The sequence below is a fragment of the Patagioenas fasciata genome, chromosome 5 (assembly GCF_037038585.1).
Source record: "Patagioenas fasciata isolate bPatFas1 chromosome 5, bPatFas1.hap1, whole genome shotgun sequence".
NCBI classification, from domain to species: Eukaryota; Metazoa; Chordata; class Aves; order Columbiformes; family Columbidae; genus Patagioenas; species Patagioenas fasciata.
The window spans coordinates 63,694,082-63,710,117 of NC_092524.1; the positions used below are offsets into that span (position 1 = coordinate 63,694,082).

Sequence of the window (16,036 nt, forward strand, 5' to 3'; positions counted from 1 at the left end):
TTCTTTTTAAGCAAGGAGGAGCTGAGACGGCCCTGCCAGCTGACAGGATTGTTTACAACCCGGTGAGGCAAATGAGATGCACAGCCCAGGAAACCTTTGTTCAGCCCATCGCAGGGGGAGAGCTGAGGGACAAAAGACCCCATTTGCAGAGGTGATGTCAAAGGCAAATTTTAGGCCTTCGTGTATAAAATGCAAGGAGATTTTTCTGAACAGCAGCCGGCCCTGGCGCAGTTACGGGCACCCCCCGTGTCAGGGCTGTGCGAGCGCAGTGCGCAGGGCCGGCGGCCGGAGGAACCTTCTCTCACGTTACCCAAGGGTCGTTGTCGCAGACCTCCACCCTCTCGGGTGCAAACCCCCCCAACACACAGCTGATTTTATTAAGCGAGAGGCCCCTGAGCGCTATTCGTCATCCACCTGCCCGCCTGCGGGAGCCACGGGCGCTGCCATGCCCTTCCCCCTGCCCAAGGCCGCCCGGCTGCGCCACCGGCTCCCACCAAACCCACCGCCACCAAACCCCCGGCCGCTGACCAACATGGCACTTACGGTTCGCAAGAAAAAACCATTCCTCAGCCTGCGAATCCCAAGCTGCGAGGGGGACCCGTCTGCGCGACCACGGCAGGCATGGAAGAGGAAACCCCTCCTCCACAGATGCCCTATTTATTCGCCGATTTAGCATCTGATTTAGCATCCCGTGTGGAGGGGGGGAGGCTCAGCTGTCCTCTTCCCCAACCCCCCGAGCTGGGGAGCCACTACAGCTCTCCCCTGTTTTAACCCCTACGTTTTGGGTCGGTATTTTACCTGGCAAATGGCCGCATCCCTCCTCAGAACAAAACCACCAGAGCTTTATTCTGACACAAGAGAATTAGCACGCGAAGGAGCACACGCCGAGCGGCTGCCAGCGGCTGGTGACAAAAAGGTTGCAGGCTGGAGGCTTCGGCACTGAAACAGGTGGATGCGGTGCTCATTTCTGGTGCGAAAGAGGGATTGCAGCCTCAGCCCCGGATGATTTGCAGCAGACTCAATTGGAAGCAAACCCGAAAAAACAAGAAAACGTACATCCACGCACAGGCACCACGCACACAGATGTATCCTTACTTCCCCTGCGTTCTTCCTTCTTGCCTTTGCCATTATGTCCCAGGTGTTTAAGTACGAATTAAATCTCCCACACACTTAACTTGTCCTCTCTAACCTTCCAGTGCAGGCGGAAGGCCTCCAGAGCAAGGAGCGTGTTACACTGGAGGACAAAATAACCCCTGATCTTCATTTATGATATCATTCGTTTGTGGAAAAACACGCCGCCATGACTTCTCTGTGTTATGACTGGCAGAGATCACGGAGTGGGGAAAAAAGGCGGAAGTCGGAGAACCTCGGATTAAAAGTCACTCCCCACCCAGCCAATATCAGGAAAAAAAAAGTTATGATAATCCCAGCAAAAATGCAAGGAATGATTTTGAAATCAAAGGTTTTTCAGTATTCAGGTAATCTTCCTCAGACCTGTATTGGCTTGCCCATTGCCCACATTCAACACATAGCAGGATAAAAAGAAGACATTGCACATCCTGGGAGAGCTTCAGACATCTGCACAGGTAAGTCATGCCCAGTCACCTTGACAGTTTAACCTGATCACGGTCCAGGGAGGTTCAAAAATCCATTTGAAATCATAAGTCTGAGAAAACAGGGAAATAACCCACAAAGCTTGACAGGCAGACACCAGGAACGGCGACAGTGCTCAGAGGACAAGGACTCCCCTTGCACCAGCGGCTCCCCCCGCTCCCGGCACACCTCGGCACACATTGCATAACCAAAATAAACCCAACCATCCTGCCTGATACGATAATGACTTCTGTCACAGCTTTTGCCCTGAAGAGAAGCATAATCCCTAAAGGAAAAGGAGCCTGGAGAACATGGAAAGCAAGCAGGCACTTTGCAAGTGACATTTCCACTGTCCAGATTTTTTTTTTGCACCAAGATAATTACAAGAATGAGGTCTTACAGTGGTACTGCCACAAACCACCAGTATAATTCTGCTGAACTTGACTGTATCATTTACTCAGGAGCCTCCCAGCAGCATATTTTTGCTTCCCTTCCCATGCAATACTGATCTGCAGCAATTTCAAAAGACCTTTGAACTTGGGAGTGCACCCACAGCAACTGAGGGCTGCCTGGCCACAGCTGCAACACCAACACGTGGTTCTTGACTGCCTGCCCTGCCAAAGGTTAAGCGACATGGTGCAAAATAGAATAAACAGATACCAGCTAGGAGGTGGTATGAACGCCCTTGCTCCCCACACCTACCAAGCTGGGACACACTGCTGCCGGAGCGGCTATCAGGGCAGCCCATCGCAGTGAAGCTGCAGGGAAGAAGGGGTTCACTGGAGCTCCCCAATAAAACCTCCACAGAATCCCTGCACAGCACAAGGTGGTGTCCCTGGAGAGCTTCAACACTCTCCTATTTTACTGCAACCTGAGCAGTTTCAGGCTGTTTGGTAATTTCAGGTGGGGTGTGCAGGAAACCAGCTGAAAACAGCTTGAATCTCCCAAGTTTGATATGGGAAGGAAGGGGCTGACTTTGGTTGTGGCAGCTGAAGAGTCATGGACCCTGCAATGAGGGTGGTCAGCTGGTGAACAACGGGAAAGGACCTTGCCACCAAGGATTCACATTTACAAAAATGAGAAGGCACATTTGGCCTTGCTGGCTTCCCTGTAATTTCATGCTTTCACTCAAAGTCACAGTCATTTGAACCCATTCCTGCAATATATACCAAAAACGTGCCTTTTTCCACAAGGCTGAAAACATGGGCCAGACCCACCAAGGAAGGAAACACATCACAGTGTGCCCAAAGCCAGAGCAGTTGAGAAATGGCATCCTCCTTCCACAGCTCAGTGGCAGCGGGATGCCCAGACATACAGAAATAAGCATTTCTTACTGTAGAGACTGGTTTGCAGACCCAAAAATGCTGGAGGCAGCCCCTGATGAAGCTGGTGGTTTTAATGAAGGCTCAAGCATGGTCCAAATGCTTTGCACAACCCCAGGCAGGGCAGACACCCCTCCCGAGACAAATCAGTCATCAACACTATGCAAACAGGCAAAGGCAAACGCTTCCCCACTGGGCTGGGAAGCAAAGAGTTAGTATTGGTGGTGGATGGGCCAGGGAAGGACAACAAGGGACGTGGCTGCGCACAACACAGTTCCTTGGCAATTCCTGACAGTTAATGCATTGCCAGGGAGTGCTGCTCCAGAACACGCAGGGGATGTAAATCCCACTCCAGAGGCTTTTGGTCGCATACTCCCTGTGTGCAGCCCGTGTGCTCCCTCTCCTCCTGTTTCAGGCCTTCACCTGGGTGCATGTGCAAGAATGCAGTGATTTCTTCTGGCAGAGTGCTGCTATCAGGCTGGTGACAAGAGAACTGAAGCAAGAGATTTTCTGTGTCCATTTTTACAGTCAGCACAACACTCCCTTTCAGCCTGTTAGTATGTTTGTATTCCCCATCTATCAACAGATACTTCAGCACAAGAACCTCCCCTGGTAAGAGTATCTCCTGAGCTGAACAGAAATTCATTTGTTCTCCTTTCCAAGAATACTAATATCTTGATGGTTACTTTATCCCATGAAAATTAACATTTTGAGGCTTTTCCAGGTTTGCACCAAGCCACCCTCCGGCTGCAACACACAAAGCAAAGCTTTTGTCACCACACGAGCCAAGCACAGGCATATAATGAAAGCATTAAGTCCTGCAAGTGCAGCCATATGGCAAATCTGAGCTTGTCACCATGAACTAAGAGAATCACTTCAAGGGCTAAATGGAGAGCTCACCTAATTTGCCCATCTGTCCCAGGACATTTATTGGTTTAAAAAGGTGAAACAAGCTATCAGGAAGACTGTTTTGTATTGATACATTGGCCTGAGACCCGTTTGGTTTCATGTTGCAATCACACAGCCATACACTGCACTACAGAAAAGATAAAACATTACTCAGGTTGCGGGGTCAGCTATGGAGACATAAGAAACCACAGAACTGAAATTGGCTATAAATAATCTCAATTAGACCCCTTTGTGGATACAGGTTATTTTATACTCTTTAACCACAGGATCACAAAGGTTCAGCACCCAGAATGGAGGATTGGCTTCGAGTACACACCTATTAGATGTAGAACCTATTCAATGTACATTTTCTCTGCCTACTCAGTGTATGGCTCTGTATTCTACTTACTGTCCAATTCTTAGCTTGCCATGAAGACAGAGTGAGATCTGGCCCTTGTCCCTGTGATGCAGAGTCACTGGGGGCCAGAGAAGCCAGGCTGCGATCTGTAGTGCACCCGCAAGTGCAAATAGAGGGAGATGCTGGCTTTGTGTTTAACAGAAAGTGCGAAAGTTGTAACAATCTTCAAGTGGTCAGAGATTCAGCACCCAAAAACTAAGAAAATTTTCACTTCATTCAACTTGTCACAGCTACCGATTTGAAAAGCCAAGAGCAAAACCACTTGCACATTTCATGAAAATAAGTTCCTACAAGTAGCTTTTTCAGGAGTAAGACAAGATTGTCTTCCGGTTGAAATTAATCCTTTCCCTCCAGGCAGCATTCTCCTCCCTCCATCACCAAACCTTCCAACGCCCTCTGGCCATCTTGCCCTCAAGCTTTTCCTCCATCCTTTTAATCTTTGCCAAGAATTGAAGCAGTGCCAATACAAAGGGCTTTGTCCAGGTCATGGGCAGCAGTTGTGCAGCTCTGGAGTCTCTCCTCACAGCCCCTGGACCATGTCCTATGGGCTCCAACTCCCTGGAGCCAAACCATCCTGCCCATTGAATGGAACTGGTGACAGCAGATGTTTGAGATCCTGTGAAGATGTCTGGACTGTGATGACTTCACACAACACAGCCGACACGAATTTCGCCACCACTCTATTTCATGCGCTCCTTCAACACGGCTTAAACATGCTTTTTTCCAAAAGGTTTTTAGCAAAACTAAACTGAAAAGGAAGGAGACGGTCTACCAGCATGGGGCATTGCAACCCACACTCACAGGTCATCTCGACTCCAGCCCAAGGCTCCTCATTCTGCTCTGCTCCTCCAAAGAAGTCCAATTTGTGTCACACCTGTGATTGGTAGAACTGCTGCCTCCTCCTCATCTCCTAAGCTTAAGAGAGGCTTCCCAAAAGCACAGGAGGAGCCTCCTGTTGAGCACCTCGAAGCATATTTGAGTGAGGTGAAAATTTCAGTCGGTTGAAGTCTAATTTAATTCCTTCAGAATTCAAATGTCAGCGGCAAGCCAGCACTATAGGAGTGATCTTGAAAGTTGGAAGGTTGTAAACAGGGCAAAATAAACTCTTAGGACCACACTGTTGTGAGTCTCTAGTCTGGTAGTTATCTATTACTAATATCTATCACTGAGCAGCCAAGAACAGCTGAGCTGCAATCCAAGCCCAGGCAAGGTAGATTAGATGAGGGAGGAGATGTGATGCACTGGAGCTGCAAAACGCTGCAATATACTGGACCTTCATTAGCATCAAGTCCAAGAGGGCCAGCAGAGCCCACTGGGCTGCCTGATAACCTTGGACCACCAAGGGAGCTGCTTACAACCCTGTTTTGTCAGGTCTTCCCAGTCCATTACCCTGGTTCTGAACATGAAGTCTATGGAAACGGCATGTTAACGCTGGTATGTTCCAGACCTTTTAGGGTAATAACACAGGAATGGTCACAAAGCATCATACCAACCCCCCTGGTAGCTGCAATATCCACCTGGATATCCAGTTCTGGGAGCCACATTCATGCTCTAGGCAAATCTGCATTAACGTACCTCGAAGCACCACCATACACTTGTCTGAAGATAAAGATTTAAGACATCACAGGTAGACAAACAAGTGCTGTGTTGTCACAAACTACTTGAATAAGACTGCCAGATCTCATATCACATCAGTTCTTTGGCACATTTTCTTAAATATCAACTAGAAATGTGCTATATTTACCACAATTTTAAAATAGTGCGTTTTAATCTGCATTTAAAAAATTGCTGCAATTCAAAACTAACACATAGCAGAACACAAATTATCATTGAAGTGTTTTAAAAGTTCTATCTTACTGTAGGATGAGAACAGAAAAAGTGCTGTTATAAAAGTGAAGCTTTCTTTCCTACACCAGATCAAACACAAAGACACTGTGAGAAGAACCATTCCAGGAATATCTGCAAAGTGGTAGATCTTAAGAAGGCAGCTTCTGCTTAATCATTCACAGCTCATGTGTCACCATGAATTCAGATCTCATTCCTGATTAAGACCCAGCACAGGTAGAGTTACGTTTTCGCAGCGTAACCACCTGCCTTATGTGTCCCAAGTGTTAACTGAGCTGCCGTCCCAGAGAGAGGGGTACAGGTGAGACAAAACCTGGGAGAGAAGTTTAGACCAATACTAACTTGGCATTAGCCTTATTATTCCTGGATTACTAATAAACTTGGACAGGCAGTGAGAGCAGCCCAGCACCCTCCTCCCAAGCTGTGGTAGAAACTCAGATAACAGTGAAATGGGATCGTCTCAGTAAGGCTAATACTAAAATGGTCATGATGTTCTTAACTCTGTCAAGTATAATAAAGGTGTTTAATCTTCTAAGAAGAAGTCCTTGCCTAGACGTTGCAGGTTTATGTTTTAATTTCAACTGATAGTATTTTCCATTTCACCATCATGCAGAACCTCCAGAATTTAAAAAATAAACTCATGGTATGGTCTTCCACTTGTTTTTAGGAAAGAGACTGAGTAAAGAAATAGCACTAATAGGAAATGTAATTTCATACACTTTTGAATGTGAAAAAGGAACATTATCATTGTATAAATCTGACTGTCTACAGAGACAGGCTGGGAATTTATTCCCAAATTCTGTGCATTCAGATACAGGGTAAAATAAAAGCTTGTCTTAAAACAGGAGGCTTTCCTAAAGAGCCCAAACACACTCCTACCATACTGCCTTAAAACTTAAGTTCTAATTCAACACATGAAACAGAAAAATCACTCGTTTCAAATTATATTTCACATGAATTCTTAGACCCTGCCCTCTGCCATTAGATAAATTAAGACATTTGGTGTCATAATACAGTAACAAGTCTTAACAAAAAAAGCATTAGCTTCACTTTAATTTGACTTTCAATAATGAATTTCAACAGAACTGAAAAATCACATTAGTCTGTTTCTGACGGTCAAGGACACGAGCCTCTGACTTTTATGTCATATAAAATACTGAAAATCATTTTCTTACCGTGCTCCAATGACATCAAAGAGATGCTGCCAGCGATCATTGATTTTGTTGAGTTTATCATCTATTTCTGCAACTCTGCTCTTGTTGCTAGCCTTGATTAGCTGATCGCCCATTTGTTTCAAGTGAAGCTTATTTTCACTGAACAGGTTTATTTCTTCCATGCAATCCTGATAAATATAGACAAACATTGCTTAATTCCTGAGTAAAAAAAAACAAAACAAGAAAACCAAAACAAAATTATCTCTTTCTTTTCCCACATCTGTGACTGAAGTCAGGTTTAGGTTGCAGTGGCTGAGGTTTCTACATTAGCATGTAGAACTCTCTCACTTAAACCAAACCAAAACAAAAAAAACCCTCAATGGAAAAGCACTCTCACAATGAAGCCACTATGAAAAAATAAGCAGTTGGATGTCCTAAATTTGTCTCTGTTTTCCTGATTTAACATAATTTTTTAATCAAACTACCTCAAAAGAATCCAAATTCATGTCTACGATGGCTTTATTTTGCTGGTGTTCTTAACCAGAGATCTGTATTAGACACCGAGACCTTTAAGCCATGAGACGGAACACTGCAGCAAAATAATGGTCCTATTTCAAATGAAGTTAATACAAAAGTATTAGAAAGCACTAACTGCATTGACTACCAAGGAGAAGGAGCAGAATTAGGTTCTATTTTTTGGTTGCGGTAACTTCTTGTTTGCCTGACATGAGACCTACCCATCCTTTAATCTTCTCTTTGCTCTCTGACTACCGGTTCTGCAACTGGTGATGGAGGTGGAGGTGGTGAGAGCAGCAAGTGGCTGCCAGGTCACCACTGATCCCTGCAGGGAAAGCTCTGAGCAATGCTGGATGTGTACGTGTGCCCCACAACCCCAACAGCCCAGACCCCCCGCCACCGCAACTCACATCACACTCCATGCCTAAATGCAGCCAGGTGGCATTTCTGTTTTGCATTATAGAATAGAATAATAGAATAACTGTGGTTAGAAGAGACCCTCAAGATCATCAAGTCCAACCATAACTTGGTAATGAACCATGTACCTAAGAAACTTCTCTGCGCATCTTTTAAACACCTCCAGGGATGGTGACTCCACCATTTCCCTGGGCAGACTGTTCCAATGTTTGACAACCCTCTTGTGAAGAAATTTCTCATAATATTCAACCTAAACCTCCTCTGGTGCAAGTTGAGGCCATTTCCTTTTGTCCTATCACTTGCTACTTGAGAGAAGAAACCAACCCCCTCCATGCTCCAACCTCCTTTCAGGTAGTTCTAGACAGTGATAAGGTCTCCCCTGAGCCCCTGTTTCTCCAGGCTGAACAGCCCCAGTTCCCTCAACCGCTCCTCATAAAACTGGTTCTCTGGACTCCTCACCAGCTTCATTGCCTTATGCTCCAAGTCTGAACACCAAGTGGAAGAATAAGAGCTGAGGCTAAAAAAGCTCATCTTCTCACAAAAGCCTGTACATGCTGTTTTTATATCACGTATCACTTCTGAGAGGCAAGGAAGAAATGAGGAATGGTGTCTCTATAACGAGCTATCAGGCTGCAATTGAAGAAAAGTGGCATTACTACTTACCTTCTGCAATTTGTCTATCATGTCTTCAATGCTAACATCCGCAGTCTGTAACACTTTGCTTTCCATTTGTACCAGCCAGGAGCACAGCTCCTTATTCTTTTCATTGAACACAATCCAGGCGTTGAGCCTGTCCTCGATCTCCTGCTTTCGCAGAGACACCTATGGATAAAGCACACACGTTAACTGCTGGCAACGTCTTCCTCAGGAAGGACACCAGCAATTATGAGCCCTTTAATTTCTAGTCTGTGTTTGATCACTTATTAAATATCTCTAGCTCACGTTTCAAAGCCAGCAAGCAGATTGTTACTACATCTTATTTTGGACAGCGGGGCCAAAAGTTGACTAGCAAACACCAGATCCTCTCCCTCAGAAGAATTAAACTGAATTACAGCTTTATAAATAATGAGTTTATATAACAATTTAAATATTACTCAGTGAAAACCTGAAAATGCCAAACAAAGAAAGAATATAACACATATAATTACTACATAATGTTTAGTACAGTCTTATATATAACACAAGAGAAATAACACATAGGTAAGTTCTTATTTTTCTGCAACTGTAAGAGAAACTTTGCAACTACTGACTGCAAGTATTTTATCTCTATAAAAACCTCCCTCTTTACTTTCCATTTGTTCACCAGTTCTTGGAGAATTTCCAAAAAGAAAACCAGTATCAAGAATCTATCCTTTTTATTGAAAACTATGGATTTTTTTCCCTCAAAATTACATTTGCCAGGACAGATAAACAAATTATCTAGACAATGAAATTAAGGTCTGATGCTGCCTGATCCAGCAAAGCTAATACCACTGCTCCATCATGACATAAAGAAGCAAGGTCACTCTTCTACTAGCTAACAATACTTATTTCTAGCCTAGGGACCATATATATGTATTTGTATTCATTTGTCTACTTTGACGGATTTCTGTGCTAAGATATATGGGACAGAAGAAGTGAAAAAGGGCACAAGTTCTACTAAAACAAAACAAGACAAACAACTAACCCCTCAGCAAAAACCCTTGTGTAAAGAAGACTGAGCACAATATTTTTCTTGCCTTAGCTGCGAATGGTCACTCTAAGCATCACCCCAGGGCAGGACATGTTCCTTCTTCACATGTAACATGCACCTTATATAGTATATGACTCTTCAAAATGCCATTACAGATCCTCCTAGACTAATCTCTAATAGTATTTTTTACCTTAGAGTGAAGTTTAAGCGTGTAGTGCAGAAGCAAAACCAGCTCCACCTAACACCAAGATCAAAACAGGAAGCACCATATAGCACTATGTTGCTTTTGTCCTTTAAAATTTTTATTTTTTTTTTTTTGAGGAGGGGATGGGCAGGTGAAAGTGATTTCTAAATCTTTCATGATGCTCTAATCAAAGAGATGAGGCCAAAAGCACTGTCTTGAGACACGTGGAAACAATCTCTAAAGTTCTCACTGGGAAGAAGTCTCCTGGGGACCCCAGAGACCTCAGAAAGTCTCCTTATGAGGGTTCTGTTCTGGGATGCTCCTTCCCACTCTCAGTCTCAAAGCTAAGAGGGGTAAACCTCTCACCTTTCTTCCACCACTTGCAGCATCTTCCATGTGCAGAGGCAAGTTAACTTGGTCCATGGAAGAAGAGACTATGCACATCAGCAAAACCACTGTTAAACCCTGCAATGATCCTGACTCCCTTTTTGTGCGTTAAGCACGGGTCAAGGCAGGATTTTAAGAGCAGGAAGCAACTTTGAGCTGGCTAAGCAATACAGATCGGGGTGAAACAGGAATGAGCCAAAAATTCCCAGACAAGCTTCTAGGAACATGAGCTCTTCAAGCCAGGCCTTGCTTTGAGCATTTTCTCCTTAGCCCAGCTGTCCCAGTACCAGCTCCAGTTCTGCATCCCCAGCGTGATGCAGGGGCAATCTGGCCATTCCCAAGGGAGGCTGAAAGAACATCAAGGCCCAGGCATCCAGCCCATTCGTTAGGACAGGACACTTGCTGATGCGAATAGTTAAAATGTCTGACCTACATGTACCTTGCACAGGCAGCTATGTCAATGCTAATCCCTTGAGCGCATCTGCTCACTCAGTGTGTTCGTGTCCCTGCCTAGGCCGGCACAGGCGTCTGGCTGTCCCGCTCCCGTGGCCGTGACAGCTGCAGCCGCCTCTCGCTCTCAAAGGCTTTCACCTCTCCGCATTTATGCAGCAGATTTCTTTTCACACAATACAGTCCTCTAATTTGCTAGCCAAAACAAAGCAGTCGTGCCAGCAGCAGAACGGATACAATCCTGCTTTCTTATCCCGGTGTCCAGGGCTGAGCATCCCTGCGGGCTCTCTGGAGACACATTAGGGCTGTGTAAACATTTCAGTACAGATTCCTCCCGTTACACATTTTTGTGTGCCTAACCCAGTCACATTAACGGCACCCCTTCCTTCTCTCTCAGATAAAGAACCTAAACGCTGTCCCCTCAGGAAATTAAAATAGAAATTTTGAATACAATCTAAGTAAATTACTATGGGAAATTGCTACTTGGATAAACTGTAGTGGGGTACACGCAGAAGATAGCTTAATTTTCTGGGCTGTTCACAACAGTTCAAACAGTAGGTATCAGCAGTTCACCAGAAAAGGAAAAACAAAGTTCTCTCATTTATAGGCTTAACTACAGATTTCCATTAGGAAAATGGTTCAGGCATTTTGATTTAAAAATAACGGCCTATATTTCTCAGGAGGAGGGAGAGTGTCTCTGGAATTATTTTCAGAGTTCAGAAACAATAACAGAGAAAACACTGGTTGTATATTAACTATTCAGTCTAAGGCAAAGATATTAAATTCTTCTTTCATGTTGCAACGCAAAAAAAAATAAACCCAAAATAACTATTTCATCACACCAAAGTTTGTGAAATAAGCATAGCTGTTCATTACTCTGGCAATATTCCCACCAGGATTGCTTTACCTTTGCCTGAGTAAGGGTTAGGCACAAAATACTAACTTGTTTCAATACTTCTTTACAAAATGTAAGAGAAAAGCTATTGACTTGTGAGTAAGGATAGACAAGAGTTTGGCTTGCAAGCATACAGAGCCATCCAGAGTAACTTAAGACCCCCAAGTATTTGACTTCTTCCAATCCTGTTAACAGAGCAAAGTAAACACACATTCAATCTGCATAATAACCTAATGAATCAAGTTCATGTGACTTTGCTGGTAAATGTTCCCCAGTAATCTTACAGGCAGCACTAAATTAAGTGTAATGTTGCAAGAATCCACAAAGAATGCAAATGTTTCACAGTATTTTACTGCTACGGAAAAGTCAGTTCTTCATGTGTTTACACCCAAGAAGTCCGTGGTTAAACACAGTTAAGTTTTCTTTATCAACTCTGCTGGCATTTTTTTTAACATCAGATTGCAAAGACCTCCCCCTTTCCTTCCCTGCTTCATGCCCTCGGGCAATTCCTGTGTTTATCCCTCTCGCCCCCTCCTTCCCTTTGGCAGCCCAGAACAAAGCCAGCTATTTTAGTAAACAGCTGCATTTTTGCTCTGTGCAGTTCAGGCACTCACTAGTTAAAAAGGTTTTGGTTGTGTGGGTTTGTTTGTGGGTTTTTTTTGCCTTTTTTATTTTTTTTTTTAATCTCATCAGTCTGTTTGCAGGAAACAAAGGACAAACTTCACCCCTGGCCAGCTGCACCAGGAGAACCCCCCACCCAAGGCTGCAAAAGTGAGCCTGCTGTCCCCCTCCTCGTTTTCTGTTCCACGAACACCTCATTATAAAGCCCCAGAGGATGCAGAACACTTACCCGCAAGCAGAGCTCTTCCCACTGCCTGTGCAAATGTTCAACTTGCTCCTTGAGCACCATCACGTCCTCGCTGAGGATGCAGTGAGCCAGCTCCACCTTCATGGCCCGCAGCTCCTTCATGTTGTGGGCCCAGTCCGCCAGCGACTGCTCCAGCTCCTGCATGGAAGCGCACCCAGCACAAGCCTTGGCACTAAGCTCTTGCTTTCTAAACCTGCTGCTTAATCCCCTGCCTGGGCGGTGGGGGAGGAGGGGAATGTGCAGCAGCCTGTGCAGCGCTCCCCGGCTGGAGTGGACAGGGTCCCCCCTGGAATTTGGCTCAGCGCCCAACTGGGAGCCCACTGGAGCCCAGAGCTGAGCTGCTTCTCATCAACTGGGGCAGCAGGAACCTCTGAAAGGGCCGAAACACTGCCTGACCCCCTGCAGCTCCCCAAGCTCCAGGGCAGCGTTTGGAGTTTCACGTCCAGGAAGGAACATGCCCACTTCTTTTTTTTTTTAATTATTATTTTGGTCAGGTTGCTTTCCACCTCCATTTGTTGCAATCTCAGGTTATTTACTTAAAAGCTAAAAAAAGAAAATTTGTTCCCCTCTCTAATGAATTATTTCACAGGCGCTTCATTAGATTTCTCAGAAACCTGGAGCTTTTAAACTGCTCATTCACACAAACACATTCTTTCCTGCTTCATGCCCTCAAATCCCCTTTTCCTTTATAACAAGGTCATGCATTGTCCCAATCAGTGTTAAAATTGTCATGTAAAAAGCAGAGACACCACTGCACACACTGGGAAACAGGATATTCCACATGAGGTACTATATGTCCCATTTTGCAAGGCGGTTGCTGGGCAGTGTCATTGGCTCCTCTAACAAAAAAAGCACCCTCTTCCAGAGCATCCAATTGGTCTCATTTTAAAGGGAAAAAAATTGTGTTTGTGTCAGAAATGTGTTGGGTCTAAGCCCTGTGCATTGTCACAGGTCTTTTGACCCAGTAACTTATCTAAATCATAAAAAAAAAAAATGTGGAGGAAAAAATAACCAAACAAACCTGAGACTAAAATTTACCTGAGCTCCAAATAAATTACGCCCTATAGATGTGCACACATGCATTTATGTATCCTAACAACAGTCAAATCCCTGCAATAATGTAGCTAACGACGGACCCTGACACCTCTGTGGCTGAATTTCTCTTACTGGAATAAGAGGCAGGAGCTGTGTGCTGCCATCTCACAAATAATCCAGGGCTACAGCAAGGCCACTGTCGTGGGAAAGGCAGCCAGCACTCACAAAGAAGATTTCAGACAGCTGATAATGAGTTCAAAGCCTTGGCTTGTTAATAAGCTTATTTGTTCCCACTACATAGGTCAACAATTCACTTCATAAAAGGATGATGAAAGACTGACCAGTCCAGACAGAATGTCTCCTATCCACTGGAGTTGCTTTCCTTGCCATTTAATTTTCCTAGTGCACTATGGGCTGCAAGGGCTTTTACCACTCCCTTACTCTTAATTTTCCTTCTCTTTAATTATTCTCAGATCCCGCAGGTGTGCATGGTGCTTTGCAGACTTATAAGGTCTCTTGCCTGAGGAGCTCCCAGTCCAAAATGGATTGGAAAACAAAAAGCCATTCAGCCATTAGGACAGCAGCCAATTGAGCTGAGACCAGGGAGATTTTTCCTGTTTGTTTGAGGAACTACTTCTTTTAGAAATTCGGACTGTGGAAAGGGAGCAGAAGCAGGAAAAAGAATCCAAAACGCAACTACTCCTTGTAATCTTCTTGGTTGGCTGGACTTTGCCAACTGGCAGCAATCACTGAAGGGCAGGTAAGTGGGAAAACTGATTTTAAAGAGATCAGGTATTGTGCAAAGACTCCATCTATTTAAATACAGTATGGCTGTTCAATACCTTAATGTGCTCCTTGGCTTTGTAGAGCTCTTCATGTTCAACTGGAAGTGGATCTTTTACTTTCTCCTTCAGCTCTTGCAGTCTGCTTTTTAATTCGTTGGTTTGCTTTTCACAGCAGTCCCAACTCTGCTCAAAGAGATGCAAGGAAGTTATAAAAGGTTAAGATACTTTATAACGACATATTGAACCATATGGATATGTTACAACCCACAGAAGGAAATAATCAAGTCCTCTGGTTATTTGGATTTTCTTTTTGATACATAGGACCACCCACAAGAATTTGGTGTATGGATTCACCGAAGAACCCTCTCTTATACTTAAGGTTTGCCTTGCAGAACACTTCTGCTCATTTTGTTTTCTCTAACATGAGAGGCTTTAAGCACAGTTTTTGGGCTGGGGATTGTATCAATGACAGTATTGAATTTTAAGACATGCTGTCTAGCCATGAAAGCAAATTCATTCCTCTAAGGAAATAAATATAGCTTCCCCTTTTTTTTTAGATGTGCAACAACAGGAGGAGCAACAAGTCATCTTAACTCCTTCTAAGCTAAATTTCAGCTCCGGCTTCACAGCCTGAAGCAGGAGAGGGGCTCCAGGCCATGGGGAGCATGAGGACAATCAGAGTGGGAACATCCATTGTAGCAACAACTGTATGCCAGCCCCAGTTTCCTTTGGAGAAACTGGGGACCAGTTTGAGCTTCCCACACGCCCTGATGGCAGGTGACAGGCATTTCCCTCCAAGTCCCCTGCAGCGAGCAGCAGCTCAGCATTTGCCTTGTTGGTACAGAGCTCAGTGCTGGGAACGGTAGGGCGGGGAAGCTCTGGAGACCCAACGCCAGAGAAGCAGGTGCTGCTGCTCCCTGAGGGCAGCATCTACCTGGACAGTGCTGCTGAGCTGCATCTTCTCCTTCTCCAGCTGGGCCTGGGTGTCCCCCCAGCTCTGCTGTAACTGGCTGAGCTCCTCCTGGAGAAAAGCGCTCGTCTTGGGATCGGAGACAGTGCGTAACTTCTCCCCGACATCAATGATTAAGGAGTACATGGCTTGCCACCTCTGAAAAATCACTGCCTTACTCTTTAAAAGAAAAAAAAATTAAGTTTAAGTTGTTCTTAGCAAGTTTTAGAAGTATACTCTTAGCATTTCACTGGGAAAGCAGTAAAAACTCACAAAGGGAGTCACAAGGCACTAGTTTGCTCACATTCATGGAAGAGTCATGAATAGATCTATCTGCTTTTTTAATTTCAGAGAAATCTCATCTTCTGATCTATATAACTCTACAATGGCTTTTCACAGATTGAATCCATAGAGTGAAAGTGCAGCAGTTACAAAAAAATGGAAATTCAGTTGTCTGAGTTATTCTGAATCAAAAAAAACCCTGTTCAAATTCTGTTAGCACCTCTAGCATCAACAACTAAGACAAATCTTGCAGAGATAACAGCTCTGTTAATTATTATATACTCCAAGTGAAGTAAGCCATCAGTAATAATTTGCCTACAACACAAACTGGTCTATAACAAAAGCAGATATGATCATTGTTTCTTTCTGTAAAACA

The 16,036-nt window shown here is 44.5% G+C and overlaps 1 protein-coding gene across 3 annotated transcripts in view; it reads right to left on the reverse strand.

Moving 5' to 3' along the window:
* The window catches only part of SYNE2 (spectrin repeat containing nuclear envelope protein 2), a 196,753-nt gene that overhangs the window by 25,600 nt on the left and 155,117 nt on the right, over positions 1–16,036 (reverse strand). For all 3 annotated transcript variants that reach the window (XM_065838733.2, XM_065838734.2, XM_065838731.2), the window contains exons 97-101: positions 15,364–15,558; positions 14,487–14,612; positions 12,592–12,747; positions 8,817–8,975; positions 7,242–7,408 (exon numbers count right to left, since the gene is read on the reverse strand). In XM_065838733.2, the coding sequence (XP_065694805.1) occupies positions 7,242–7,408; positions 8,817–8,975; positions 12,592–12,747; positions 14,487–14,612; positions 15,364–15,558 (803 nt within the window). The remainder of the gene's footprint in view (positions 1–7,241; positions 7,409–8,816; positions 8,976–12,591; positions 12,748–14,486; positions 14,613–15,363; positions 15,559–16,036) is intronic.